The 26,473-nt window shown below is 47.5% G+C and overlaps 2 protein-coding genes across 4 annotated transcripts in view; one reads left to right on the top strand and one right to left on the bottom strand.

The window, feature by feature from the left end:
• The window catches only part of LOC146010000 (uncharacterized), a 475,993-nt gene extending 459,780 nt beyond the window's left edge, over positions 1-16,213 (bottom strand). The window contains exons 1-3 of the mRNA XM_083150740.1: positions 15,908-16,213; positions 15,313-15,464; positions 10,034-10,131 (exon numbers count right to left, since the gene is read on the bottom strand). Coding sequence (XP_083006866.1) covers positions 10,034-10,131; positions 15,313-15,346 — 132 coding nt within the window. The 5' untranslated portion in view covers positions 15,347-15,464; positions 15,908-16,213. The remainder of the gene's footprint in view (positions 1-10,033; positions 10,132-15,312; positions 15,465-15,907) is intronic.
• The window catches only part of LOC146010013 (uncharacterized), a 38,246-nt gene continuing 27,694 nt past the window's right edge, over positions 15,922-26,473 (top strand). Inside the window, exons 1-3 of one of the 3 annotated variants that reach the window (XM_083150782.1) lie at positions 15,922-16,217; positions 19,949-20,097; positions 20,218-20,403. In XM_083150782.1, the coding sequence (XP_083006908.1) occupies positions 19,987-20,097; positions 20,218-20,403 (297 nt within the window). In that variant the 5' untranslated portion in view covers positions 15,922-16,217; positions 19,949-19,986. Of the gene's footprint in view, positions 16,218-18,653; positions 19,429-19,948; positions 20,098-20,217; positions 20,404-26,473 lie in introns of those variants that run through there. The other 2 variants (XM_083150780.1, XM_083150781.1) reach the window with 2 other exon arrangements.

The following is a 26,473-nucleotide window of genomic DNA, read 5'->3' as shown; positions in this document are numbered from 1 at the left end:
GCGATTGGAAATCTGAAGAAAATTATCGTCTTATTTTCATTATGAGGTTCCTCGACTGCAGATAAGCTTTTGTGGAAGGGGTTGTACACAAATCGTCATCCATGTCTGGAGAGGCAATGGAGGTCGAAGATGGTGGACAGACTGCTTTTTCCCATCTGGAAACGTTGAGTAATTTCTCTGGGAGCATCTTTGCATCCTTCATTGTGAGACTTTTATATTGGAACTGTTGATATGTTCTGTTACGTCAAACACTGAGAAGCAATGCAGTTTTCTCAATTGTTAAGCACTACAGTATATGCCGGCACTATATAAATATTAATACACCCCAGTTGTTAATGGATAGGAATTTTATTGTAGAGCAGGTACTTTACTGTGTAACTAAAATTTTCATTTGCGCTCCGCTGGTATTGCTATACAGTCTGTAAATGTATCTATACCAATTTTTATCATTTATATACATAAAATCAATTTTTTTTTTAAATATTTACTCTATGTTGGGCAGTGACGTACCATGGTGTAGGTCTATTAGCTCAATAGCAATTGCTTTTCTCTTGTGTGAATTCTGATGTGTTATAAGACATGTTTTCTGTGTAAAACATTTCCCACACTCGGTACACGTAAATGGCCTCTAACCAGTGTGACTTCTCTGATGTGTTTTAAGATGCGATTTCTGTAGAAAACATTTGCCGCACTCAGTGCATGGAAATAACTTCTCACCTGTGTGACTTTTCTGATGTGTAATAAGATCTGATTTCTGTGTAAAACATTTCCCACACTCAGAGCATGGAAACGGCTTCTCACCTGTGTGACTTCTCTGATGCCTAACAAGATCTGATTTTTGTATAAAACATTTCCCACACTCAGAGCATGGAAACGGCTTTTCACCTGTGTGACTTCTCTGATGTATTATAAGATGTGTTTTCTGTGTAAAACATTTCCCACACTCAGAGCATGGAAATGACTTCTCACCTCTGTGACTTCTTTGATGTCTATCAAGATGTGATTTCTGTGTAAAGCATTTCCCACACTCGGTACATGAATATGGCTTTTCACCGGTGTGACATCTCTCATGTAGAACAAGATCTGATTTCTGTAAAAAATATTTGCCACACTCAGGACATGGAAATGACTTCTCACCTGTGTGACTTCTTTGATGTATAATAAGATGTGTTTTCTGTATAAAACATTTCCCACACTCAAAACATGGATACGGCTTCTCCCCAGTGTGAGTTCTCTGATGTGTAATAAGGTGTGATTTCTGTGTAAAACACTTGCCACACTCAGAACATGGAAATGAATTCTCACCTGAATGACTATTTTGATGTATAAGAAGATGTGATTTCTGTGTAAAACATTTCCCACACTCAGAGCATGGAAATGGCCTCTCACCTGTGTGACTTCTCTGATGCCTAACAAGATCTGATTTCTGTATAAAATATTTCCCACATTCAAAACACTGAAATGGTTTTTCATCCATGTGATGTCTCTCGTGTCTAGCAAGATGTGATTTCTGTGGAAAACATTTCCCACACTCAGAGCATGGAAATGGTTTCTCAACGGTGTGACTTCTTTGATGTGTAATAAGATCTGATTGATGATTAAAAAATACCCCACAGTGACAACAGGGAAAATTAGCATTAGCTGTATGACCTGTACTATGTGTAACAATGGCGGAGTTATTAGGAGTAGAGTCTCCTTGAGATGAAGGATCAGATGATGAATTTGCATTATGAAGCACTGGATATATATCTGAGATAATGGTGTTTTCTCCTGGAGAATCTTGTATTATGTTAGCTTCTATTTTAATGTCTGGAAACAAAGTTCGATCTCCCATCACAATATTCTTCCTTCTGTCTTCATCTGCTGGGAATGAAATAATGATAATGGAAAGCAAAATGAATTAATCTTACACAGAGGAGCAAATGTTCATGCTATCTGTAATTTCAATATATTACGTTTAGTTTCAAATTATAAAAACTTTATTACAATTCTAAATGTACATAAAGCAGTACGTTGGACATATAGAGATCCCCCATGAAGTAGCCTGAAGTTTTTAAAAGGTCATGGTTTCCTGTGTTAATTATGTATGCGATACAACAGTAATTGGGGCAGCACGGACGGTGTAATGGTTATAGCATTACTGCCTCACAGCACTGAGGTCATGGGTTCTATCCCCACCATGTGTTATATATACTGGGCAGTACGGATGGTGTAATGGTTATAGCATTACTGCCTCACAGCACTGAGGTCATGGGTTCTATCCCCACCATGTGTTATATATACAGGGCAGTACGGATGGTGTAATGGTTAGCATTACTGCCTCACAGCACTGAGGTCATGGGTTCTATCCCCACCATGTGTTATATATACGGGGCAGTACGGATGGTGTAATGGTTATAGCATTACTGCCTCACAGCACTGAGGTCATGGGTTCTATCCCCACCATGTTTTATATATACGGGGCAGTACGGACAGTGTAATGTTTAGCATTACTGCCTCACAGCGCTGAGGTCATGGGTTCTATCCCCACCATGTGTTATATATACGGGGCAGTACGGACGGTGTAATGGTTAGCGTTACTGCCTCACAGCGCTGAGGTCATGGGTTCTATCCCCACCATGTGTTATATATACGGGGCAGTACAGACGGTGTAATGGTTAGCGTTACTGCCTCACAGCGCTGAGGTCATGGGTTCTATCCCCACCATGTGTTATATATACGGGGCAGTACAGACGGTGTAATGGTTAGCGTTACTGCCTCACAGTGCTGAGGTCATGGGTTCTATTCCCACCATGTGTTATATATACGGGGCAGTACGGACGGTGTAATGGTTAGCATTACTGCCTCACAGCGCTGAGGTCATGGGTTCTATTCCCACCATGTGTTATATATACGGGGCAGTACGGACGGTGTAATGTTTAGCATTACTGCCTCACAGCGCTGAGGTCATGGGTTCTATCCCCACCATGTGTTATATATACGGGGCAGTACGGAAGGTGTAATGGTTAGCATTACTGCCTCACAGCACTGAGGTCATGGGTTCTATCCCCACCATGTGTTATATATACGGGGCAGCACAGATGGTGTAATGGTTACATTACTGCCTCACAGCACTGAGGTCATGGGTTCTATCCCCACCATGTGTTATATATACGGGGCAGTACGGAAGGTGTAATGGTTAGCATTACTGCCTCACAGCGCTGAGGTCATGGGTTCTATCCCCACCATGTGTTATATATACGGGGCAGTACAGACGGTGTAATGGTTAGCGTTACTGCCTCACAGCGCTGAGGTCATGGGTTCTATCCCCACCATGTGTTATATATACGGGGCAGTACAGACGGTGTAATGGTTAGCATTACTGCCTCACAGCACTGAGGTCATGGGTTCTATTCCCACCATGTGTTATATATACGGGGCAGTACAGACGGTGTAATGGTTAGCATTACTGCCTCACAGCACTGAGGTCATGGGTTCTATTCCCACCATGTGTTATATATACGGGGCAGTACGGACGGTGTAATGGTTAGCATTACTGCCTCACAGCACTGAGGTCATGGGTTCTATTCCCACCATGTGTTATATATACGGGGCAGTACGGACGGTGTAATGGTTAGCATTACTGCCTCACAGCACTGAGGTCATGGGTTCTATCCCCACCATGTGTTATATATACAGGGCAGCACGGATGGTGTAATGGTTAGCATTACTGCCTCACAGCGCTGAGGTCATGGGTTCTATCCCCACCATGTGTTATATATACGGGGCAGTACGGACGGTGTAATGGTTAGCATTACTGCCTCACAGCACTGAGGTCATGGGTTCTATCCCCACCATGTGTTATATATACGGGGCAGCACGGATGGTGTAATGGTTAGCATTACTGCCTCACAGCGCTGAGGTCATGGGTTCTATCCCCACCATGTCCCTAACTGTGTGGAGTTTGTATATTCTCCCCGTGCTTGCATGGGTTTCCTCCGGGTACTCCGGTTTCCTCCCACAATCCAAAATATACTGGTAGGATAATTGGCTCCCAACAAAATTAACCCTAGAATGTCTGTGTGTGCATGTATATGTGGTAGGGAATATAGATTGTAAGCTCCACTGGGGCAGGGACTGTGGTGAATGATCAAATATCCTCTGTAAAGCGCTGCGGAATATGTGTGCGCTATATAAGAAACTGTTAATAAATAAACTGAACTTCAACCTACTGATTTTTCTCTCTCCACTATAAAACAATATTGGATATCAGATGCCGATTTTTTAATTATTTAATTATGTTTGGAAAAGGTGCGTGTTTGCCATAATGCGAAACGTAAGGAAAATAAAGTTATTTTGTTTTGGATTCGGGATGAAAAGTTACCTCAGGGGTCCACATTTCAGGGTGACTCCTTAATAAAAAAAAAACCATGATACTTCAAATCTCTCTATATATAAAAGGCTAACTTCTCCTCACCTCTATGAGGTGAAAGACCGCCAGTGACCACTCGAAAGACCAAATTATTCCTTTGTGTGCTAAAAGATGTCATAACAGGAAGTGAAAGCAATTTTTGCAGGGACACTGATCTGTTTTAAACTTGCTGAATATGGAGAGAGGGAGTGTGGGATATAAAACTGTTACACCGCAAAGTAAAAACTGTCACAGCTCAAAGTGAAAGTATATGGCAGAAGAGGTTAGTTTGATGGGCATTTAACTAGTAAACTGGATAAATTATATCGAATAAACTAATTGTCAGATAGTCTAGATATTTGGCAAAAATAGTTTGTTTTTCATGAAAAGCTGAGATGGGTGGTGGACATTTATTTTTTTGGGGTGATCTGATGTGGAATGACCTGGAGGCTGTTGTGTATAGGTGTCCCGCTATGCTGTGGCTGTGTACAACAGCTTAGTGTAGCACAACCACAATGCACACCTTAGGTGGACTCCATTATGTCCGGATCATAAGGTCGAACGTTATGAGGTAAATTGTGTCTAAGTTGACCCCAAAAGGGTGACAGAAGGTAGACCTGTCACCTAAGATCTGTATCCCAACACCATCAGACTCCAAACCACTTTGGTTCCCGTGATAACGTTAAAGTTGCTCACACAAAAATCTCACACAAAAAAAAAATCATATTCAATTTTGAAACAACTTTAATTAAAAAGAGCAAATTTCCTACTATGCCAATTTTTTTTCCCTGGAATCGGCCTTTGACAATAATTGGGTCAGATATACAGTATAGTGTATACAAATGATTGTTTCAGGTATAAATAGGGAAAATCGTCCTGTCACTGTCTCCTCCTCCTTGTGGGCAGGCATATGTAAATTCAGTGTAATGTGGCGGAAAACCGGTAAAAATGATATAGTGCGCACACACTGAACAATATCGTTTGTTATATAGTTCCGTGACATCATCAAGTCCCCGCACCGTACATGTATTTGTTAATAATATTATGAAATGGAGCGGCTCCCAAAGACGGCAGGGGATGTCATTAACGACCCACAGGAGCATGCATCGTTCGTAGTGTACACACCGGCTGATATATTAAACGTATAGCTCAGAAGGGCTGTATTGAGCAGTATCGTTTAAAATATTGCATAGTGTGTACGACACTAAAATCACCTCATTTTGTGTCATCTCTTCTAGGGGTAACCTCGTCCAGCCAAGGTAATCCCCATGCAGTGCGCCCAAGATGGCTGCCTCTTCCGGTAGCTTGTGAATGCCTACACCAATTCTATATTGTTGATACACACAAGTATGACAGAGTTATACTGCATTATCCGGCCCATCTCTATGGGGTGACCGTGTGAGGGATATGGTGCACTACTGGTGACCGCCAGGTGGTGGCGCTCTGACTCACCGATACAAGAAACTGAAATGTCCAGAGGACGCCATACACAGACAGTAGAATATGTGACTACTCTCTGTAATATGTGATTACTACTCACCTGTGCTGGGATCTGTAGAGATCTCCTCCTCCTTAACTGGCCGATCCCTCATCGCACACGTCTCCTCTTCTCCCTCCAGATCTTCTTCTTTAATATTACTCTGATCTTCACCCTGAAAACCCCACAAAAATATAAAAGAACGCGTCAATCGTGACAGAGAATCCTCAAAGTGATGGTGAAACGCGGTCAGGACGCTCCCTCCTCTTATAGGTTGAATATATATTACGCCAGTACTTATCTACACTTCTATATGTTTAGGTTTTTTTCCTTGTGTTCTCCACATTCCTGTCCCAATGTCTCCTGGTCATATTATTACTCCAACCAGTGGCATAACTATACATTTTGCTCCCCCCAGCTGAAAAAGTTTCTGCCCCCCCCCCCCTACACATTACGCCACACATCGTAATGCCCCTTACACTGTATGCCACACGCCGTAATTAACCTTACACTATACCACACACACCTAATGAACCTTACACTATGGGTGGAATTTATTGCCGCCCGATTTCAGTAGCAGGGCGAGATGTCCGCCGAATGCTGACTTTTTTTTTGAACGGGAATTAATTTAAAAGGCATGGTTTTGCCTTGTAAGTTAATTCCCCTTTAAAAACATCCGAGTTCGGCGGACATCTCTCACTGCCACTGAAATCGGGCGGCATTAAATTCCGCCCTATATGTCACACACCGTTGTGGGTGGCACAGTGGGACAGTCGCAAAAAAAAAAAAATGACTGTCCCATGAAAATCGGGACAGATGGGAATGACTGCAAATAGAGGCTCTGATGCTGACAGACGCTGACATCTGGAGACATGACACAGACACCCGGACAATTGACACAAATATGCTGACACGTGATAACACAGTGCTGCTGCTGGGAGGAAGCAGGGAGGGAGAGACAGGACGGACCTCACCTCCTCAGGTCAGTGTTAGGCAGACAGTGACAGGCACAATGGCATCCGCCAGCAGCAGCTCGGCGCTCCCTGCAGACCCCGTTGGTGCCGGCTCCTCCAAGCCACCGCGGGGGCTGCTGCAGTGTAGTTACGCCACTGACTCCAACCTCATTAAATTACAGTCTCCACTTTCCCAGCCATACAGTACTTCTCATATATTCATGTACCTGCACAATCAACCAATCAGCTCCTACCTGTCATTTTTCAAACCCAGCCTGTAACATGGCAGGTAGGAGCTGATTGGCTGGTTACTATCGCTTTCCATTGGATCAGCGATAGTATTACTTGAATACATTCCTAAAGTAATTAAAGGTAAATTCAACAAAAAAAAGCCACCATGGTTGGACAAAGAAGTAAGGTCAGCTATCAACAATAAAACCAGAGCCTTTAAACTCTATAAAAATAACTTGAATGAGGAGGCGTTCGCAAAATACAAAGAATCAAACAAAATTTGTAAAGGGGTAATCAAAGCAGCTAAAATATTATATGAAGAGTGCATAGCCACTGAAAGCAAAACCAACCCAAAGAAGTTTTTTAAATACATAAATAGTAAACGTTTAATTAAGGAAAACATAGGCCCACTAACTGATACTAGTGGAAAAAGTGTTACTGAGGACAAGGGAAAAGCAAAACTGTTAAATGAGTTCTTCTCATCAGTATTTACTAAGGGAGAGCAGACTGTGGAACGAACATTTACCACAAACGGGACAAATAAGCCAGATCTCATTGTGGATTTCACGCCGAAGGAAATAATACTGAGGCTAAGCAAACTCAAAACAAATAAGTCACCAGGGCCAGATGGGATTCATCCGAGGGTATTAATGGAATTAAGGGATGAACTAGCTACCCCCCTACATTATATCTTTAGCAAGTCACTATCGTCAGGTATAGTACCAAAAGATTGGAGAATAGCAGAGGTAGTGCCAATATTCAAAAAAGGAAAAAAGGAAGATCCCGCTAATTACAGACCCGTTAGTTTAACATCAATTGTGGGTAAACTATTTGAAGGATTTTTAAGGGATGGTATCCAGGAATATTTAGATCATCACCGTCTACTCAGTACTAACCAACATGGGTTCGTGAAAAATCGTTCATGCCAAACTAATCTACTAGGGTTCTATGAAGAGGTTAGCAAAAACCTCGATAATGGAAATGCTGTAGATGTGATTTTCCTAGATTTCGCTAAAGCATTTGATACTGTCCCACACAAGAGATTGATTAATAAAATGGAGAACCTAGGATTGGGTGAAAATATCTGCAGATGGGTAGGGAATTGGCTATGTAATAGAGAACAAAGAGTGGTTGTGAATGGTGCCGTATCAGATATGATACCGGTACTAAGTGGAGTGCCCCAGGGCTCGGTTTTGGGGCCCATTTTGTTTAACATTTTTATTAACGATATTGGGATAGGGTTACTTAGCAATGTATCCATCTTTGCGGACGATACAAAACTTAGCAAAGTCATCAAATCACCAGAAGATGTCACCATGCTTCAAAATGATCTTGCAATTCTAGATGAGTGGGCTAAAAAATGGAAGATGAGGTTCAATGTAGATAAATGTAAGGTTATGCACCTTGGGAGACACAACCAGTGTGCAAGTTACAACCTTAGCGGAGAGGAACTGGGTAATTCCATACTTGAAAAGGATCTAGGAGTCCAAATAGACAGCAATCTAGGATGTAGTGCCCATTGTAATGTAGCTACAAAAAAGGCCAACAAAATTCTGGCATGTATTAAGAGGGGAATGGAAACTAGGGACTCAAGGGTAATTATGCCACTATATAAAGCATTGGTGAGACCTCACCTAGAGTATGGAGTACAATTCTGGGCACCACACTATAAAAAGGACATAATAGAATTAGAAAAAGTCCAAAGGAGAGCAACAAAGCTTATTAGGGGAATGGAGAATTTAAGCTACGGGGAGAGATTAAGCAATTTGGGACTATTTACATTAGAAAAGAGACGTTTAAGGGGGGACATGCTCAACATGTACAAGTATATCAAGGGCCAATATAAGGAACTGTCACACACCCTATTTTCTACTAGAAAGGAATCTAGGACGCGAGGACATGAGTATAGATTAGAAGAAAAAAGATTTCATTCAGCTAGTAGAAAGAATTTCTTTACGGTCAGAACAGTCAAACTCTGGAACTCTCTTCCCAGAGAGGTGGTAACGGCTGGCTCATTAAATGCGTTCAAGGCAAAGTTGGACAAACATTTACTGGAGAAAAACATCCATGGGTACAAATAAGAAATATAATTTGTCTGTAAAATACCAGAACCTACCAAATCAGCAATGGATATCTATACCAGGTTGAACTAGATGGACGCAAGTCTTTTTTCAGCCTTACCTACTATGTAACTATGTAACTTTTTGAAGCTTGATACATCTGGCTCATTATTACTAGTATATATATATTATAGAATCTTTCCAAGCCACTTACTGTATTGGTATTGCCCCACGTATCCCATTGTCCATTCCTTTGTGTACCCCACTCTCCATGACAAATGTTCTGGTCACGCCGCACCTAGTCTATGCCAAAATGTCACCTGTTCTCATTTACCTGCCCATAGCCAACACTTATCCTATCGGTGCAGTGTACCCATATCACCTAGCCCATTCCGCCATATTTACAATTACCATATCCAAATCCTCAGCTACGTTTCCCCCTATTATCACTACCTTCACCGTATTATTCCCATCAATCCCCATTTGTAGATGCTTATACTGTTATCCTGTACTTCCTATGGTTCTGACTTCTATCTTTATGTCTACTGAGGAGGCGATTCGTCATTTTTGTCCTATATAACCCTCTCCAGAGCTCCCTATGGCCGTACTCATACGTAATCCTACGTAGGTGCATCAGTAATAAGGGGATACCCCGTGCACTACCAAAAAGGGTGTGTAGAGGTTGTGGTCTCAAAGGTTAGGGGGCGTAGACTCATGTAAGGAGGCGTGGCTTAAAAGGAAAAGGTCGTGGCCTCACGGTAAAGGGATGTGGCTTTGTGTCTGAACCCCTGTTGACACTACTAACCATTGGTGCACTACATGTAACATCAATATATTTTCTGCAGCACATTCATCATCATTCAGCTCTACCCATATCCGACTGGTCACACGAGTATATGGTGACACCCTAAATCCCACCTACCTGATCCTCCTGTGGGGTCCTGTGAGTCTCCTCTGTACAGTGCTGGGAATACAGAGGACGGGGACATCTCTCTGGGGTATCTCTGTTACTGGGCCCATCTGTAGGAGACACACAGTGACTGAGGACATGGTATATATGTGATTATCCTGGGAATACAGAGGCCAGGGACATCTCTCTGGGGTATCTCTGTTACTGGGCCCATCTGTATGAGACACGCAGTGACTGAGGATATGGTATATATGTGATTATCCTGGGAATACAGAGGACGGGGACATCTCTCTGGGGTATCTCTGTTACTGGGCCCATCTGTAGGAGACACACAGTGACTGAGGACATTGTATATATGTGATTATCCTGGGAATACAGAGGACGGGGACATCTCTCTGGGGTATCTCTGTTACTGGCCCCATCTGTAGGAGACACGCAGTGACTGAGGACATGGTATATATGTGATTATCCTGCGAATACAGAGGACGGGGACATCTCTCTGGGGTATCTCTGTTACTGGGCCCATCTGTAGGAGACACGCAGTGACTGAGGACATGGTATATATGTGATTATCCTGGGAATACAGAGGACGGGGACATCTCTCTGGGGTATCTCTGTTACTGGCCCCATCTGTAGGAGACACGCAGTGACTGAGGACATGGTATTTATGTGATTATCCTGGGAATACAGAGGACGGGGACATCTCTCTGTTACTGGTCCCATCTGTAGGAGACACACAGTGACTGAGGACATGGTATATATGTGATTATCCTGGGAATACAGAGGCCGGGGACATCTCTCTGGGGTATCTCTGTTACTGGGCCCATCTGTATGAGACACGCAGTGACTGAGGATATGGTATATATGTGATTATCCTGGGAATACAGAGGACGGGGACATCTCTCTGGGGTATCTCTGTTACTGGGCCCATCTGTAGGAGACACACAGTGACTGAGGATATGGTATATATGTGATTATCCTGGGAATACAGAGGACGGGGACATCTCTCTGGGGTATCTCTGTTACTGGGCCCATCTGTAGGAGACACACAGTGACTGAGGACATTGTATATATGTGATTATCCTGGGAAGAGGACGGGGACATCTCTCTGGGGTATCTCTGTTACTGGCCCCATCTGTAGGAGACACGCAGTGACTGAGGACATGGTATATATGTGATTATCCTGCGAATACAGAGGACGGGGACATCTCTCTGGGGTATCTCTGTTACTGGGCCCATCTGTAGGAGACACGCAGTGACTGAGGACATGGTATATATGTGATTATCCTGGGAATACAGAGGACGGGGACATCTCTCTGGGGTATCTCTGTTACTGGCCCCATCTGTAGGAGACACGCAGTGACTGAGGACATGGTATATATGTGATTATCCTGCGAATACAGAGGACGGGGACATCTCTCTGGGGTATCTCTGTTACTGGACCCATCTGTAGGAGACACGCAGTTACTGAGGACATGGTATATATGTGATTATCCTGGGAATACAGAGGACGGGGACATCTCTCTGGGGTATCTCTGTTACTGGCCCCATCTGTAGGAGACACGCAGTGACTGAGGACATGGTATATATATGATTATCCTGGGAATACAGAGGACGGGGACATCTCTCTGGAGTATCTCTGTTACTGGGCCCATCTGTAGGAGACACACAGTGACTGAGGACATGGTATTTATGTGATTATCCTGGGAATACAGAGGACGGGGACATCTCTCTGGGGTATCTCTGTTACTGGCCCCATCTGTAGGAGACACACAGTGACTGAGGACATGATATATATGTGATTATCCTGGGAATACAGAGGACGGGGACATCTCTCTGGGGTATTCCTGTTACTGGCCCCATCTGTAGGAGACACGCAGTGACTGAGGACATGGTATTTATGTGATTATCCTGGGAATACAGAGGACGGGGACATCTCTCTGGGGTATCTCTGTTACTGGCCCCATCTGTAGGAGACACGCAGTGACTGAGGAAATGGTATATATATGTGATTATCCTGCGAATACAGAGGACGGGGACATCTCTCTGTGGTATCTCTGTTACTGGCCCCATCTGTAGGAGACACGCAGTGACTGAGGAAATGGTATATATATGTGATTATCCTGAGAATACAGAGGACGGGGACATCTCTCTGGGGTATCTCTGTTACTGGTCCCATCTGTAGGAGACACACAGTGACTGAGGACATGGTATTTATGTGATTATCCTGGGAATACAGAGGACGGGGACATCTCACTGGGGTATCTCTGTTACTGGGCCCATCTGTAGGAGACACGCAGTGACTGAGGACATTGTATATATGTGATTATCCTGGGAATACAGAGGACGGGGACATCTCTCTGGGGCATCTCTGTTACTGGGCCCATCTGTAGGAGACACAGTGACTGAGGACATTGTATATATGTGATTATCCTGGGAATACAGAGGACGGGGACATCTCTCTGGGGTATCTCTGTTACTGGGCCCATCTGTAGGAGACACGCAGTGACTGAGGACATTGTATATATGTGATTATCCTGGGAATACAGAGGACGGGGACATCTCTCTGGGGTATCTCTGTTACTGGGCCCATCTGTAGGAGACACGCAGTGACTGAGGACATGGTATACATGTGATTATCCTGATAATGCAGAGGACGGGGACATCTCTCTGGGGTATCTCTGTTACTGGGTCCATCTGTAGGAGACACGCAGTGACTGAGGACATTGTATATATGTGATTATCCTGGGAATACAGAGGACGGGGACATCTCTCTGGGGTATCTCTGTTACTGGCCCATCTGTAGGAGACATGCAGTGACTGAGGACATGGTATATGTGATTATCCTGGGAATACAGAGGACGGGGACATCTCTCTGTGGTATCTGTTACTGGGCCCATCTGTAGGAGACACACAGTGACTGAGGACATGGTATATATGTGATTATCCTGGGAATATAGAGGACGGGGACATCTCTCTGGGGTATCTCTGTTACTGGGCCTATCTGTAGGAGACACGCAGTGACTGAGGACATGGTATATATGTGATTATCCTAGGAATACAGAGGACGGGGACATCTCTCTGGGGTATCTCTGTTACTGGGCCCATCTAAAGGAGACACGCAATGACTGAGGACATGGTATATATGTGATTATCCTGGGAATACAGAGGACGGAGACATCTCTCTGGGGTATCTCTGTTACTGGGCCCATCTGTAGGAGACACGCAGTGACTGAGGACATGGTATATATGTGATTATCCTGGGAATACAGAGTATGGGGTCATTCTCTGGGGTATCTCTGTTACTGGGCCCATCTGTAGGAGACACGCAGTGACTGAGGACATGGTATATATGTGATTATCCTGGGAATACAGAGGACGGGGACAACTCTCTGGGGTATCTCTGTTACTGGGCCCATCTGTAGGAGACACACAGTGACTGAGAACATAGTATATATGTGATTATCCTGGGAATACAGAGGACGGGGACATCTCTCTGGGGTATCTCTGTTACTGGGCCCATCTGTAGGAGACACGCAGTGACTGAGGACATGGTATATATGTGATTATCCTGGGAATACAGAGGACGGGGACATCTCTCTGGGGTATCTCTGTTACTGGGCCTATCTGTAGGAGACACGCAGTGACTGAGGACATGGTATATATGGGATTATCCTAGGAATACAGAGGACGGGGACATCTCTCTGGGGTATCTCTGTTACTGGGCCCATCTAAAGGAGACACGCAATGACTGAGGACATGGTATATATGTGATTATCCTGGGAATACAGAGGACGGGGACATCTCTCTGGGGTATCTCTGTTACTGGGCCCATCTGTAGGAGACACGCAGTGACTGAGGACATGGTATATATGTGATTATCCTAGGAATACAGAGGACGGGGACATCTCTCTGGGGTATCTCTGTTACTGGGCCCATCTAAAGGAGACACGCAATGACTGAGGACATGGTATATATGTGATTATCCTGGGAATACAGAGGACGGAGACATCTCTCTGGGGTATCTCTGTTACTGGGCCCATCTGTAGGAGACACGCAGTGACTGAGGACATGGTATATATGTGATTATCCTGGGAATACAGAGGATGGGGTCATTCTCTGGGGTATCTCTGTTACTGGGCCCATCTGTAGGAGACACGCAGTGACTGAGGACATGGTATATATGTGATTATCCTGGGAATACAGAGGACGGGGACAACTCTCTGGGGTATCTCTGTTACTGGGCCCATCTGTAGGAGACACACAGTGACTGAGAACATAGTATATATGTGATTATCCTGGGAATACAGAGGACGGGGACATCTCTCTGGGGTATCTCTGTTACTGGGCCCATCTGTGGGAGACACGCAGTGACTGAGGACATGGTATATATGTGATTATCCTGGGAATACAGAGGACGGGGACATCTCTCTGGGGTATCTCTGTTACTGGGCCTATCTGTAGGAGACACGCAGTGACTGAGGACATGGTATATATGGGATTATCCTAGGAATACAGAGGACGGGGACATCTCTCTGGGGTATCTCTGTTACTGGGCCCATCTAAAGGAGACACGCAATGACTGAGGACATGGTATATATGTGATTATCCTGGGAATACAGAGGACGGGGACATCTCTCTGGGGTATCTCTGTTACTGGACCCATCTGTAGGAGACACGCAGTGACTGAGGACATGGTATATATGTGATTATCCTGGGAATACAGAGGATGGGGTCATTCTCTGGGGTATCTCTGTTACTGGGCCCATCTGTAGGAGACACGCAGTGACTGAGGACATGGTATATATGTGATTATCCTGGGAATACAGAGGACGGGGACAACTCTCTGGGGTATCTCTGTTACTGGGCCCATCTGTAGGAGACACGCAGTGACTGAGGACATGGTATATATGTGATTATCCTGGGAATACAGAGGACGGGGACAACTCTCTGGGGTATCTCTGTTACTGGGCTCATCTGTAGGAGACACACAGTGACTGAGGACATGGTATATATGTGATTATCCTGGGAATACAGAGGACGGGGACATCTCTCTGGGGGATCTCTGTTACTGAGCCCATCTGTAGGAGACACGCAGTGACTGAGGACATGGTATATATGTGATTATCCTGGGAACACAGAGGATGGGGTCATTCTCTGGGGTATCTCTGTTACTGGGCCCATCTGTAGGAGACACGCAGTGACTGAGGACATGGTATACATGTGACTGTCATGTAATGTGTGTATGTAGGTGGCTGTCAGTACCGCTCCCCAGTAAAGTCTCCTGTTACCCATTGATGTTAGGGGCCGGTAACTCTTCATCATCCCGTCCTTATGTAACTCCCAGGTGCTCTGGAAATTCTTCTTATGATTCAGCGGGAGCGCACCGTGACAGAGAGACAAGTGCAGGCGTATGTCCCCTGTGTGTGCAGGCGTATGTCCCCTGTGTGTGCAGACAAAAGAAAACACCATTAAGATCCAACTCAATTTACTGACATATGGCATCAATGTTTTGTTGTCCAAGCAGAGTCCTTCCACCGCCAGGGCCAATCTCTGTTCTTCTGCTGGGGCCCATACACACAGAACGATGATATATCGCTGGTACATACACACTGGCTGATGGCCTGTCAATATATATCGTCCATTTAATCAAAACGGACAATATATCGGCCAGTGTGTATGCTCCTTAACTCTAAGGGGGCCAGATGTACTAAGCTTGAAAAAAGTGATAAAGTGCCAATCAGCTCCTAAGTGTCATGTTGCAGCCATTTAAAAATGACAGTAAGGAGCTGATTGGTTAGTGGATTATCAATTTTCTTGTCTTAGTAACATCTTGCCCTTGGTCTGCTCTCAGGGAAGGGGGGCCGCGGGTGAGAGTGTGTATACCTGATACTGCAAATGCTACTGATCCTCAGACTCCTCCCCCTGATGAGGACAGCCGGTCACATGGGGGGTGACATCATTAAAGATCCTTTTCACTAATTAGCCGCTGTCCTGCCCCTGCACTGCAGCCGTGACCTCCTCTCTCGCCCCGGGAGAGGAAGCTACTCCCGACTTCCGGCCTGTGCGTTCCAACTGACTTCCTGTATCCGGTCTACTTCCGGTCTCCCTGCGTTCCACCTGGCTTCCCGCTCGCAGCGCGCCTCAGCTTCTCTCCGGGACCAGCGGCGCCGGTCTTCATTCCTTCGGTCCGGACGTAAGTAGGGTGTTGTATTCCGGGTAACCGGGTGTGCAGCAGTGTTACCCCCATATAGGAACCTGATTATTGGGGGTTATGTAATGCGGCCTAGGTTGTATCTGTTCCCGGCCGCGGTGCATCATATACACATCCCAATGGCTGCTATACAGTGTTACATTGTGTGATATGAACATTTTGCAGCCTTATACATTTACATCCGTCACATATAAGAAACAACCTGTAACTTGGTATATAGAACTGATGTGTGACGTATCAGGCAGCAGTGTATAGAAATGTTTTGTTGTAACTTGATGTATACATATATAACAAACATATGAAATAATTATATCAGCAGCGTATTGTAAGTAATAGAGAGAAAGGAAAGTTATGGGGGAAGAACGAGTCGGGTGTGAGAACCATCTTCCGGACATCGGGAGAGCGCTGTGCGGTTTCCTATTGTATACGGGTTTGCTCAGGATGGGGGTCGATGCCTGGTAGCGATATTTTTGTATGTATCCGTTTCCCAGAATTCTAGCCAGGGGAATGTGTCAGAGGCAGACATTATAATGCCGGCCATTGTTCTATACACTTCTATGTGGTGGGACCATTGGGAAAGGGGCGGTGGGAAGGTGGAATCCCAGTGGAGCGGTATGACTGCTTTTGCCGCGCTAATAACAATTCTGGACCATCAGGAATTTCTGGGCCTAGGATTTCTCTTGTGAGCGCTATCACCTCCTTCCTAAAGGGCCGGAAAGTCAAACATGGCCACCAGATATGTGTTGGGGAACCAAAGTCGGCATGAATGTTTTTTTTAACCTGACTTCGCCACTGCCCAAGTGGTTATAATGGTGTGCCGAGCGTAGCGAGCCATGCGGGGGACGGGGTACTGTTATGAGGATATATGTCAGGCATCTTTTCATGTGTCAACCAATTCCATGTTAACCATTTTCCCGTTGTCGACCTAATCACTGTGGACCATATCCCCTCCCTGCAGCCTTGGTCCCCCCACTAGTGACTAATCCTACCCCCCCCCCCCCCCTCCCTCCCTGCAGCCTAAAACGGAGACAGCCTCTAACTAACATTAACATTCCAAGGACCTTCACCAACCCCGAGGTACCGCCATCATCTATTGGGTCACAGAACTGCAGGAGGTTCTGCATCTTCCATTAAAGCCGCCCACGGGGTCTTTTGGTACCATCTACACCAGGCATTTCCAACCACGGTCCTCAAGGCACACCAACAGTGCAGGTTTTGTAGATATCCAGGCTTGAGCACAGGTGACTTAATTAGTATCTGAGGGATTCTGATTAAACCATCTGTGCTGAAGCCTGGATACAATCCTGCTACGATTCGGCATTTAGGGGCGGTAACCAGGCGCTCTCTGGGAGTGTCCGGGAATACACAGGCGTGCCCAGCCGTGTCAGGGGGAAGTCATGTGACGTCAGCTCCGCCCCTGATCAGCCACTGAGTAAGTCCTGGGCTCCGCACAGACTGCACACACGGGAAAAACCATTTGATGACTCGCAGGCTTGCCGGGGCGGAATCTCACTCTGGCGGGGCGGCGTATATCTTATATAAGGGCTCTGAAACTTAGCAGCCAGCTCTGAATTAGGCCCCTAGGTGAGCATATGGAAAGATCCCTGTTGTTGTAGACTGATTCCTTGTGCCAAGGTAGCGCTTGGCAAAGTGTTTGTATCCGGGCGGTTCCGGTGCTTAGATGTGAGCTATTTGGCTTACAGGCGGATATATGCATTGGATAGAATACACATAGATATCAGCAGCTGGCATTTATTTTTTCCTTAAATATGTGCACTGAAAAAGCCGCCGATACTCAGTAAATGCATGATTACATGACACCGCAGTCGCCTTCACTGTGATAACGATATCAACCACTGGCAGAGGGTGTAACGCCACAGCCGGGGGACATTCCTGACACCCTGTCTAGCGTATCCCCTGGCTATGGCGTTACTCCCTCTGCTAGCGGTATCACTTAATCTATCGCAGCCAGATCCGGGGCCGCGCTTTTGCATCACACACATCGATATTCTGCCATTTTCTAAGCGATTTTTTTTTAAGTTATGCAAAATCTCTCAGAAAATAGCTGAATATCGCCTTGTGTGTAGGGCCCATTACTGTATCATTTCCCATCATGTTAGGGCTGCAGAGAGCGCTGGTCTTCCCGCACACGCTGGATCAAACCATTTCCAGAGGGGGTTCCACATTATTCATTATGTACCAAACAAAAAAGAAACCAAATAAAAGGGACTATGTAAAAACCGGACCGGACTAGACTCCGGACCGCCGGACAGGACATCAAAATCTGCAGTCCGGAGCTTATAGGGTCCGGTCCGGGGGGTGTCTTGTCCAGGGGGGTCCCTGTGATAGCTATCATCAGGGACATGTGGAAGGGGAGATTACAGCCTCCCCGTGTGGTCCAGACTGTCCGTTTTTTGCTACATGCCCGGACCATACAGGGAGGCTTTATTCTACCCCTCCTCCTCTACCTGGTGACAGGTGTCACAGGCAGCCCCCCAGGACAGGACATCCCCGGACAGGACACCCCCCGGACCGGACGCTACAAGCTCCAAAATGCAGAGTTTGATGTCTGGTCCGGCGGTTTTGTCCTGGTCCGGTTTTTACCCATACCCCAAATAAAATAACTTCCAATTCCCATTAGTGCACAGCTCCAGAGCAGGGTGCTAGTGACACCCATTTACAATCAATGTCAGGCCATCATCGGTGGATTTGCTATCAGTGGTGGAGATCTGATCTGGCAGAGGAGGCTGCAATGTTTTTATTTGTCACCCGGCACAGGGGGAATGGTACTGACTGAGCCCCAAACACTGTATCCCAGCAGCTCACTGTACGGTGTGTGACGGGCATCGATGAATCACCATCGATGCAAAACACAGATGACACCATCGGCAGTTGATGGGGAGATGACTGGGCAGCAGGAAGGGTATGGAACAGGGGGCACAGGGGTGAGAGCCTAAAGTGTATCACAATAACAGTAGTAATAGTAGTACAGGTATAATACCGATCACCGGCTGCTGCCTCCGAGACCGAGTCCTCTTCCTGCTGCTCAGCAAGCCGCACGGCGGAAACTGGTATTAACCCCCATCAAGCGGGAAGCCGGGTGGAACGCATTTCCCGGAAGAGGAGTGGAACGCAGACCCCGGTCGGGTAGAAGCACACATACCTTAAATCGGGAGTGCATATTATCTTGCGGGTGAGAGGAAGCTGTGACTGGTTGGGGGTATGTGTGTGTATAGATATTACATGACAACACATGATTATGAAGGTGTAACGCCAGCACCATGTGGCTGTGACCCCCCCATCCCCCCACCTCATGGCCTAGGGACTCCGACACAATGGCTGCACATCTCCCACATCATCATTCCCCCCTCATATCTCCCTGACTCTCACCATGGTGACCCTTCAGGCACACCTCAGCCTAATAATAAGCACTGTATACCCTCATATGCGCTACCATGGCGTCAGTACCACATCACAGCACCCAAACCCCCCTCATAATGCCCACAGGCTATCCGCATAATAACTTACTGCCCGCTTTATAATTCCCCCTCATCCCCATGTCATATATTCAGTATAACATGTCCCTGCTTCATACTGCTCCTGTGAGCGCCAGGCTAATAGCAGCCATCACAGTACATGTAACTTACTTGGATATGAAACAGAGAGATGAGCATGTCCTGCTGTTTATAACTATTGTATTTATTCCTGGACAGTGAAGTGTTAAAGCAGCAGAGTCTTTATTAGAAGTCACATGAGGATGAGACACGTCCTTGCTTCTCTGGGGATGGACCAGGACAGGAGTCACATGACTGAGAGGATATTAAATCTCACCCTGGAGATCATCTACCTGCTGACTGGGGAGGTGAGGGATTTCCGGAATGTAATAAAACACGGATGAGTTCGGAGATTGATGCAGAACATTCTAGAACAAATTTTAATGGTAGTAAAACTTTGGTTTTTTTTTGTGTCTCCTGCAACACAGGATTACACAGTAGTGAAGAAGAAAGATCCTGTGACACCCAATGTATGTCCCAGTGTGTCAGGAGGACAAAGCAGGACCCAGAACCACACCTCACTGTCTCCATCTCACTCACCGATACATGAGAGAGACACTGACCAGAGGATCCTGGAACTCACCAACAAGATCATCCAGCTGCTGACTGGAGAGGTGACTGCTGGGAATGGGACGTTATACAGTAACACCGGGGGATGTGACCGGAGAGGTGACTGCTGGGAATGGGACGTTATACAGTAACACCGGGGGATGTGACCGGAGAGGTAACTGCTGGGAATGGGACATTATACAGTAATACGGGGAGGATGTGACGGGAGAGGTGACTGCTGGGAATGGGACGTTATATAGTAACACCGGGGATGTTACCGGAGAGGTGAATGCTGGGAATGGGGCATTATACAGTAACACCGGGGAATGTGACCGGAGAGGTGACTGCTGGGAATGGGACATTATACAGTAACACAGGGGGTGTAACAGGAGAGGTGAATGCTGGGAATGGGACATTATACAGTAACATTGAGGGGATGTGACCGGAGAGGTGACTGCTGGGAATGGGACATTATACAGTAACACCGGGGATGTGACCGGAGAGGTGACTGCTGGGAATGGGACATTATACAGTAACACCGGGGATGTGACCGGAGAGGTGACTGCTGGGAATGGGGCATTATACAGTAACACTGGGGGATGTGACCGGAGAGGTGACTGCTGGGAATGGGACGTTATACAGTAACACCGGGGGATGTGACCGGAGAGGTGACTGCTGGGAATGGGACGTCATACAGTAACACCGGGGGATGTGACCGGAGATGTGGCTGCTGGGAATGGGACATTATACAGTAACACCTGGGGATGCGACCGGAGAGGTGACTGCTGGGAATGGGACGTTATACAGTAACACCGGGGGATGTGACCGGAGAGGTGACTGCTGGGAATGGGACGTCATACAGTAACACCGGGGGATGTGACCGGAGATGTGGCTGCTGGGAATGGGACATTATACAGTAACACCTGGGGATGCGACCGGAGAGGTGACTGCTGGGAATGGGACGTTATACAGTAACACCGGGGGAATGTGACTGGAGAGGTGACTGCTGGGAATGGGACATTATACAGTAACACCAGGGGATGTGACCGGAGAGGTGACTGCTGGGAATGGGACATTATACAGTAACACCAGGGGATGTGACCGGAGAGGTGACTGCTGGGAATGGGACATCATACAGTAACACCGGGGGATGTGACCAGAGAGGTGACGGCGGGGAATGGGATGTTCTACAGCAACACCGGGGGATGTGACCGGAGAGGTGACTGCTGGGAATGGGACATCATACAGTAACACCGGGGGATGTGACCAGAGAGGTGACGGCGGGGAATGGGATGTTCTACAGCAACACTGGGGGATGTGACCGGAGATGTGGCTGCTGCGAATGGAACATTATACAGTAACACCGGGGGTTGTGACAGGAGAGGTGACTGCTGGGAAAGGACATTATACAGTAACATGGGGGGGGGGGGAGATAACAGGAGAGGTGACTGCTGGAAATGGGACGTTAATACAGTAACACTGGGGGATGCGACCGGAGAGGTGACTGCTGGGAATGGGACGTTATACAGTAACACCGAGGGGATGTGACTGGAGAGGTGACTGCTGGGAATGGGTCATTGTACAGTAACACCAGGGGATGTGACCGGAGAGGTGACTGCTGGGAATGGGACTTCATACAGTAACACCGGGGGATGTGACCGGAGAGGTGACTGCTGGGAATGGGACGTCATACAGTAACACCGGGGGATGTGACCGGAGATGTGGCTGCTGGGAATGGGACATTATACAGTAACACCGGGGGATGCGACTGGAGAGGTGACTGCTGGGAATGGGACGTTATACAGTAACACCGGGGGAATGTGACAGGAGAGGTGACTGCTGGGAATGGGACATTATACAGTAACACCAGGGGATGTGACCGGAGAGGTGACTACTGGGAATGGGACATTATACAGTAACACCAGGGGATGTGACCGGAGAGGTGGCTGTTGGGAATGGGATGTTATACAGTAACACTGGGGATGTGACCGGAGAGGTGACGGCGGGGAATGGGACGTTATACAGTAACACCGGGGGATGTGACCGGAGAGGTGACTGCTGGGAATGGAATATTATACAGTAACACCGGGGTTGTGACCGGAGAGGTGACTGCTGCGAATGGAACATTATACAGTAACACCAGGGGTTGTGACCGGAGAGGTGACTGCTGGAAATGGGACGTTAATACAGTAACACTGGGGGATGTGACCGGAGAGGTGACTGCTGGGAAAGGACGTTATACAGTAACATGGGGGGGGGGGAGATAACAGGAGAGGTGACTGCTGGAAATGGGACGTTAATACAGTAACACCGAGGGGATGTGACTGGAGAGGTGACTGCTGGGAATGGGTCATTGTACAGTAACACCAGGGGATGTGACCGGAGAGGTGACTGCTGGGAATGGGACATCATACAGTAACACCGGGGGATGTGACAAAAGAGGTGACTGCTGGGAATGGGACGTTATGCAGTAACACTGAGGATGTGATCTGAGAGGTGACTGCTGGGAAAGGACGTTATACAGTAACATGGGGGGGGGGAGATAACAGGAGAGGTGACTGCTGGGAATGGGACGTTATACAGTAACACCGGGGATGTGACCGGAGAGGTGACTGCTGGGAATGGGACATTATACAGTAACACGGGGGGATGTGACCGGAGAGGTGACTGCTGCGAATGGAACATTATACAGTAACACCGGGGGTTGTGACCGGAGAGGTGACTGCTGGAAATGGGACGTTAATACAGTAACACTGGGGGATGCGACGGAGAGGTGACTGCTGGGAATGAGACGTTATACAGTAACACCGGGGGGATGTGACTGGAGAGGTGACTGCTGGGAATGGGTCATTATACAGTAACACCATTGGATGTGACCTGAGAGGTGACTGCTGGGAATGGGACATCATACAGTAACACCGGGGGATGTGACCAAAGAGGTGACTGCTGGGAATGGGACGTTATACATTAACATGGGGGGGGAGATAACAGGAGAGGTGACTGCTGGGAATGGGACATTATACAGTAACACTGGGGAATGTGACCGGAGAAGTGACTGCTGGGAATGGGACGTTATACAGTAACATCGGGGGGGATGTGACCGGAGAGGTGACTGCTGGGAATGGGACGTTATACAGTAACACTGGGGAATGTGACCGGAGAGGTGACTGCTGGGAATGGGACATTATACAGTAACATCAGGGGATGTGAAGGGAGAGGTGACTGCTGGGAATGGGACGGTATACAGTAACACCGAGGGATGTGACCAGAGAGGTGACTGCTTAGAATGGGACATTATACAGTAACACTGGGGGATGTGACTGGAGAGGTGACTGCTGGGACTGGGACATTATACAGTAACACTGGGGGATGTGACTGGAGAGGTGACTGCTGGGAATGGGACATTATACAGTAACACCAAGGGATGTGACCGGAAAGGTGACTGCTGGGAATGGGACGTTATACAGTAACACCGGGTTTGTGACTGGAGAGGTGGCTGCTGGGAATGGGACATTATACAGTAACATTGAGGGGATATGACCGGAGAGGTGACTGCTGGGAATTGGACGTTATACAGTAACACCGGGGGATGTGAAGGGAGAGGTGACTGCTGGGAATGGGACGTTATACAGTAACATGGGGGGGATGTGACCGGAGAGGTGACGGCGGGGTATGGGACGTTATACAGCAACGCCGGGGGATGTGACCGGAGAGGTGATTGCTGGGAATGGGGCATTATAAAGTAACACCAGGGGTTGTGACCGGAGAGGTGACTGCTGGGAATGGGACATTAATACAGTAATACTGGGGGATGTGATCGGAGAGGTGACTGCTGGGAATGGGACATTAATACAGTAACACCGGGGGATGTGACTGCTGGGAATGGGACATTATACAGTAACACCGGGGGATGTGACCGGAGAGGTGACTGCTGGGAATGGGACGTTATACAGTAACACTGGGGGATGTGACCGGAGAGGTGACTGCTGGGAATGGGACATTATACAGTAACACTGGGGGATGTGATCGGAGAGGTGACTGCTGGGAATGGGACATTATACAGTAACACTGGGGGATGTGATCTGAGAGGTGACTGCTGGGAAAGGACGTTATACAGTAACATGGGGGGGGTGATAACAGGAGAGGTGACTGCTGGGAATTGGACGTTATACAGTAACACGGGGGGATGTGACCGGAGAGGTGACTGCTGCGAATGGAACATTATACAGTAACACCGGGGGTTGTGACCGGAGAGGTGACTGCTGGAAATGGGACGTTAATACAGTAACACTGGGGGATGCGACCGGAGAGGTGACTGCTGGGAATGGGACGTTATACAGTAACACCGGGGGGATGTGACTGGAGAGGTGACTGCTGGGAATGGGTCATTATACAGTAACACCATTGGATGTGACCTGAGAGGTGATTGCTGGGAATGGGACATCATACAGTAACACCGGGGGATGTGACCAAAGAGGTGACTGCTGGGAATGGGACGTTATGGTGCAGTAACACCGAGGATGTGATCTGAGAGGTGACTGCTGGGAAAGGACGTTATACAGTAACATGGGGGGGAGATAACAGGAGAGGTGACTGCTGGGAATGGGACGTTATACAGTAACACCGGGTTTGTGACTGGAGAGGTGGCTGCTGGGAATGGGATGTTATGCAGTAACACCGAGGATGTGATCGGAGACGTGACTGCTGGGAATGGGACTTTATACAGTAACACCAGGGGATGTGAAGGGAGAGGTGACTGCTGGGAATGGGACATTATACAGTAACACCTGGGGATGCGACCGGAGAGGTGACTGCTGGGAATGGGACGTTATACAGTAACACCGGGGGAATGTGACTGGAGAGGTGACTGCTGGGAATGGGACATTATACAGTAACACCAGGGGATGTGACCGGAGAGGTGACTGCTGGGAATGGGACATTATACAGTAACACCAGGGGATGTGACCGGAGAGGTGACTGCTGGGAATGGGACATCATACAGTAACACCGGGGGATGTGACCAGAGAGGTGACGGCGGGGAATGGGATGTTCTACAGCAACACCGGGGGATGTGACCGGAGAGGTGACTGCTGGGAATGGGACATCATACAGTAACACCGGGGGATGTGACCAGAGAGGTGACGGCGGGGAATGGGATGTTCTACAGCAACACTGGGGGATGTGACCGGAGATGTGGCTGCTGCGAATGGAACATTATACAGTAACACCGGGGGATGTGACCAAAGAGGTGACTGCTGGGAATGGGACGTTATGGTGCAGTAACACCGAGGATGTGATCTGAGAGGTGACTGCTGGGAAAGGACGTTATACAGTAACATGGGGGGGAGATAACAGGAGAGGTGACTGCTGGGAATGGGACGTTATACAGTAACACCGGGTTTGTGACTGGAGAGGTGGCTGCTGGGAATGGGATGTTATGCAGTAACACCGAGGATGTGATCGGAGACGTGACTGCTGGGAATGGGACTTTATACAGTAACACCAGGGGATGTGAAGGGAGAGGTGACTGCTGGGAATGGGACATTATACAGTAACACCTGGGGATGCGACCGGAGAGGTGACTGCTGGGAATGGGACGTTATACAGTAACACCGGGGGAATGTGACTGGAGAGGTGACTGCTGGGAATGGGACATTATACAGTAACACCAGGGGATGTGACCGGAGAGGTGACTGCTGGGAATGGGACATTATACAGTAACACCAGGGGATGTGACCGGAGAGGTGACTGCTGGGAATGGGACATCATACAGTAACACCGGGGGATGTGACCAGAGAGGTGACGGCGGGGAATGGGATGTTCTACAGCAACACCGGGGGATGTGACCGGAGAGGTGACTGCTGGGAATGGGACATCATACAGTAACACCGGGGGATGTGACCAGAGAGGTGACGGCGGGGAATGGGATGTTCTACAGCAACACTGGGGGATGTGACCGGAGATGTGGCTGCTGCGAATGGAACATTATACAGTAACACCGGGGGATGTGACCAAAGAGGTGACTGCTGGGAATGGGACGTTATGGTGCAGTAACACCGAGGATGTGATCTGAGAGGTGACTGCTGGGAAAGGACGTTATACAGTAACATGGGGGGGAGATAACAGGAGAGGTGA

Source organism: Crinia signifera, chromosome 6, assembly GCF_055691185.1.
Source record: "Crinia signifera chromosome 6, ASM5569118v1, whole genome shotgun sequence".
Classification (NCBI taxonomy): Eukaryota; Metazoa; Chordata; class Amphibia; order Anura; family Myobatrachidae; genus Crinia; species Crinia signifera.
This window is presented reverse-complemented; position numbering and strand designations above follow the sequence as displayed.